The 5,655-nt window shown below is 32.8% G+C and overlaps 1 protein-coding gene across 1 annotated transcript; it reads right to left on the reverse strand.

Annotated features, from left to right (window-relative positions):
- Nucleotides 1-4,254: 4,254 nt before the first annotated feature.
- LOC132564024 (uncharacterized) lies at nt 4,255-5,353 on the reverse strand. Its single transcript, XM_060228777.1, is given in 3 exon segments — nt 4,255-4,389; nt 4,483-4,729; nt 5,310-5,353. Coding segments are annotated over 3 exon segments (426 nt in total).
- Nucleotides 5,354-5,655: the final 302 nt, after the last annotated feature.

Here is a 5,655-nt window from a genome sequence, read left to right on the forward strand (position 1 = left end):
ATACAGTAAAAATCTTTATGTTTCAACACTACGCTGTATATGCATTTTTAACAACTAAATATCTACTTCACATGAAATTATATTGCATTTTTGTTGAAGGAATACCTAATCGATGAATTCACTTGTCCATGAATCAACAGTTTGAGTAAAATATGATATGAAAGTTTAGAATCATAGGATTTCGCGAGTATTATTTTATATGTAATATATGAACCCATGAAAATAAGTGCCCACAAAATTATTTAAAAAATGAAATTGCGACTGTCGAATAATATAATATCAAGCAAACGAAATGATGAAAACTTTTTGGGGCCATTTTAATACTGACATTAGTGTTTCAGAAACTTTAATGAACTGAGAAGGCAAATATATATTGGAACACGTTTTATTTTAACAGTTAATATAGCTTTATAACGAAACTCTCAAATAAAACTTTAATTGTGAAGTAATAAGAAAAGTGAAACGTCCATATAATATACACTGTTTTTCTTACAAATCCGAACCAGACGTTACCTTACGTATTTCTGTCTATAAAGAAAAGAACTATATGATTATGGAAATGTTTCTTATTTTAAACGTTATTTATAAATCTACATTTACTCAATGCTGCTATGTATGACAATCATGTGTTATTTTCTCGCCTACAGAGTTTATTGGTTCAACATTATCCGACACAACAATCAACCTGTATTCTTTTTGTTATATGTATTTTAATCGTTATATTTTAAACACTAAAGCTTTCTTTAATTTAACTTTTCTGGTAAGATGTTTTTAATTCTTTGAGTCCAGAGAAAGTCTTTGGTAATCGACAAGGAAGTGAGATACATTTCCTTACTGTGTTGTTTATTTACTGTTATTTTGCTCATGTAGATGTTGATAATAGAATTGTGATGTTTTATTAAATATTTCCAAAATGAAAAAAAGATATTAGTTATAGTTCCATCCCGAGGTTGACATTTTTGTGTAACGTTTGTCACTGATTTCCTTAATGTTATAGATAAACACAATATAACGACAAGGTTGTTTTATAGTTTAAAAGTTAAAACTGTGTTAATACAGTATATCAGACTGTAATGCCATTAACAGTAATTTATCCACGTCGATCCCTCTCTAGAGTAAACGCTGCCCACCACGTGACAATGACGTGCCTATATCAGACCCAAAGGTGCGCTGTGTTTGATACCTAACAATATTAATGAGGATCTAGAATCGATTGACGTCCACGGCTATGATTTGACGGTACACACGAGGATACTCACACCCCGAGAGCTAACAATTGCTGCTAATCATTTGTGAAATCCGGTCGTGCATCGGGGCCAGCACAGCGGTATGAAATTAACTTCTCGATAAATGAGAGTATTACTAGGGGCGTAGCTTCCATAGAAAGAAAAAACCCGGGCTTACACATAAAAAATCCGTGCATTGAGTATGTCGGACAAAATTACAAAACTAAGGTTGAAAATAGATATCTAATATTTTTGATAAATGAAAAAATATAAGTAGAAAATTGTTGAATAACTAGGCCTAGTGCATTGCTTTCCTGAACTTTATACACGTCATACTATTCTACTTCTTACTATCATTTCAACGTTTCTGATTATAATGTTGTTAAAGTGCAAAGTTCAAAATGAAGAAGGCTTCTTGATTACAGACGTCGATCGACAAGTTTTTCTAACAAAATAAAGTCTTTAATTTAGTCAGGGGTTGAAGTTTGTTGTCAAATGAATTTTAAAAAACTGTCTCTGAAAACGATTCAAAACGTCTTTGAAATCATGAAATTCATTTTCCGTCGGGGGGGGGGGGGGGGGGGTTCGCCCCCCTGATCCCCCACCAAAGCCCTGCGCTCGACCCCCTGGGGACCTAGGCGGCCCCAGACCCCTCGCCTGGGCTTACACATTTCTGCTGGGCTAGCTAAGTCCCTGATTACTGAATCATTTGTTTCGATATCAATATCAATTCACCTGCTCTCTGTTATCGATAATACTGTAAACAATGTTATTTTCGAGGGTTTTGATTTTCACTTCTTACCCAAGAGGAAATACCACCACGAAAATAAGAATGAAAAAGGAAATACATATATAAAATATATATTCTGTCATGAGTCATTGGCGGTACATCTCATTTAACTTAGTAAGACCACGAAAACTTCTTTCATTGAAAGATCTTTTGCGGTATATAAATGTGTTTATACATACAGAACAGCAGACAGTACACTCTGAGCCATGTACTGTAAAGCTAGTGAATACTAGTCACCACTCACTCTCAACTACAGAAAACATTTGAGGGTAAGTCAGTGGCTCCGGGTTCGAATCCTATCGGGGTCATTATAATATATAATGTCCTCCATTACATGAGTGTTTAAAGCACAACTAATCGACAAGTAAGGTTTCACAGGCTAATCAACTGCAATTAGATATGACCAGACTTGATAATTTCAATTCTGAATAAAAGTGAAGAGTATTTTTGTTTATTTTACATTGGATGATTTTGTAGAAATGGTCGTGATAAACATTTGTCGAGTTTCATGTTTACTTTTATACGTGGCACGTACTGAGACGTCCTTTCATAGTCAGTGAGATTCTGTGACTGGCAGATTAGGATCGAAACCAATGTTCTAGCATTCCATGAAGATGAAACAAATCAAACATGCGTTTCTAATTAAACATGAATTCAACAATATTAAAAGAATGTTTAGGTTTTATTTTGAGAGTTTCTGTTAGATATTGCTGAAATTCCAAACCACAAATGCTGACAATTCGTCCTTTTCTGTCCTAAATTCAGGACTATAATTAGCAATTGTATGATAAGGGGTTTCTGTGGTGGGTTGAAGTGTATAAAATTATTCTCAGCGAATTTTATTTTCAAGACATTTTGTGTGTTTTTATTCCATAAGGAAGTCGAGAATAAGAACCTTTTAAAACATTATTTTACATTAACATTTAGCCAACGTATCATAGACGTACATTAGTGAAACTTTCAAAATTAAAGTAAATTCGTCCGGCCAGATGGGACATTTCCATTTAACCACGGATAATACACAGGTGGTCACGTTATAATGTAAGGTTGTAGACGTGTTCTATAACGCTATCACGTGTTGTTTTTTCTCTATAATCTCGGGGTGTTTGGCAGCGTTTCTGATAAAATCAGGTAACATACACGACTAGAATTAAAGGCTTTCAAAATAAAAGTCAAGTGACCGTACCACATCATTATCTCTAGCCAAGTCATGACGTCACAATCTGAAATCTCTATTGTAAATGATCACCTCCGTTATCATTTGTTCTTCAATTTACAAGTTTATGCGCGTATATGTTCTACATAAAAATTGTTTTGGATCAGAGGTATATATCTATCAATATGTTCTTTCTTCTCTTTCTCTCTTTCTTTCCCTTTCTTTCTTTCTCTTTCTTTCTTTCTTTTTTTTTCTTTCTCTTTCTTACCTTCTCTTTCTTTCTTTTTCTTACCTTCTCTTTCTTTCTTTTTCTTACCTTCTCTTTCTTTCTTTCTTTTTCTTACTTTCTCTTTCTTTCTCTTTCTTTCTCTTTCTTTCTATTTTTTCTTTCTCTTTCTTACTTTCTCTTACTTTCTCTTTTACTTTTCTTTCTTTCTTTCTTTCTTTCTTTCTCTTTCTTCTTTTCTTCTTTCTTTCTCTTTCTTCTTTCTTTCTTACTTTCTCTTACTTTCTTTTCTTTCTTCTTTCTCTTTTTCTTTCTCTTACTTTCTTTCTCTTTCTTACTTTCTCTTACTTTCTTTTCTTTCTTCTTACTTTCTTTCTCTTTCTTACTTTCTCTTTCTTTCTTTCTCTTTCTTACTTTCTCTTACTTTCTTTCTCTTTCTTACTTTCTCTTCTCTTTCTTTCTCTTTCTTACTTTCTCTTTCTTACTTTCTCTCTTTCTTTCTCTTTCTTACTTTTTCTTTCTTACTTTCTCTTTACTTTCTCTTACTTTCTCTTTCTTTCTCTTTTTCTTTCTTTCTCTTACTTTCTCTTTCTTTCTCTTTCTTACTTTCTCTTTCTTTCTCTTTCTTTTTCTTACTTTCTCTTTCTTACTTTCTCTTTCTTACTTTCTCTTACTTTCTCTTACTTTCTCTTTCTTACTTTCTCTTTCTTACTTTCTCTTACTTTCTCTTACTTTCTCTTACTTTCTCTTTCTTACTTTCTCTTACTTTCTCTTACTTTCTCTTTTTCCTTCTCTTCTTTCTCTTTCTTACTTTCTCTTACTTTCTCTTACTTTCTCTTACTTTCTCTTCTTTCTCTTACTTTCTCTTACTTTCTCTTTCTTTCTTTCTCTTCTCTTTACTTTCTCTTACTTTCTCTCTTTCTCTTACTTTCTCTTTCTTACTTTCTTTTCTCTTACTTTCTTTCTTCTCTCTTTCTTCTTTCTTCTTTCTCTTCTTTCTCTTTCTTACTCTTTTCTTTCTCTTTCTTCCTCTTACTTTCTCTTTCTTACTTTCTCTTTCTTACTCTTTCTTACTTTCTCTTACTTTCTCTTTCTTTCTCTTTCTTACTTTCTCTTTCTTACTTTCTCTTACTTTCTCTTTCTTTCTCTTTCTTACTTTCTCTTTCTTACTTTCTCTTACTTTCTCTTTCTTACTCTTTCTTACTTTCTCTTTCTTACTTTCTCTTTCTTTCTTTTTCTCTTTCTTTCTCTTTCTTACTTTCTCTTTCTTTCTTTCTCTTTCTACTTTCTCTTTCTTACTCTTTCTTTCTTTCTCTTTCTACTTTCTCTTTCTTACTCTTTCTTACTTTCTCTTTCTTTATTTCTCTTTCTTTCTTTCTTTTTCTTTCTTTCTTTTTCTTTCTCTTTCTTTCTCTTTCTTACTTTCTCTTACTTTCTATGTGTTTTCCATTTTTAATTTTCCTTCTAATATTGTTTCTTTCTGTATATTCTTTAACAGTGTCATTATATGAATGAATTAAAATTTTACATGCAGGTTGTAAACCTCAAATATTTTTCTTTTCTACCTCTTGCAACTATGGTCTAACTTGGCACATACATCTGGAAACTGGCGATAAAAGTGTTATCGAAAATACAAAGCTACGAGAAATGTTCATTACAAGTCTTAGAGATCTCGAAATCCCGTCCATTAACTTGAATACGAAATTCAATATACTTACTAAACAGACAAAGATTTACAAAGTCCTTCACTTTTCACATACAATAATGACGTCTTGTCTTTACAAACAAGATGTTAATGACCACGTCCATCATATTCTCGCATACCAACTGGAATTGGAAATCAAGGACACGTCAGACTATTCTACATCAGCTGCCAGGATCATTTCCTACAACGAAACCAACATGGGTTACTTTCCGCCTAGCTGTATGATAAGCCGGCTCATTTCAATTTCCATATTGTGAATTTGTCTTGTCTTTATACCCACCAGAATTGGAAATCAATGACACGACAGACTCTTCGACATTAGCTACTTATCTTGATCATTTCCCACAACGAAACTAACATGGACATCTTTCCATCCAGCTGTATGATATACGTGATGTTTTCATTTTCCCTATCGTGAATTTTCCATTCTGAATAGCAACCAATGGTGTTTACACGTCGCAGTTGATTCGATGTTCAATGGCCTGTACTTATTTTCGCGATTTTCGTGAAAGAAGTCTTCAACTGACGTACAAACTCGAAACATAAGACTTT

Source organism: Ylistrum balloti, unplaced genomic scaffold (genome assembly GCF_031769215.1).
Source record: "Ylistrum balloti isolate Yb309-2 unplaced genomic scaffold, AGI_CSIRO_Ybal_v1 Utg371984, whole genome shotgun sequence".
Lineage (NCBI taxonomy): Eukaryota > Metazoa > Mollusca > Bivalvia > Pectinida > Pectinidae > Ylistrum > Ylistrum balloti.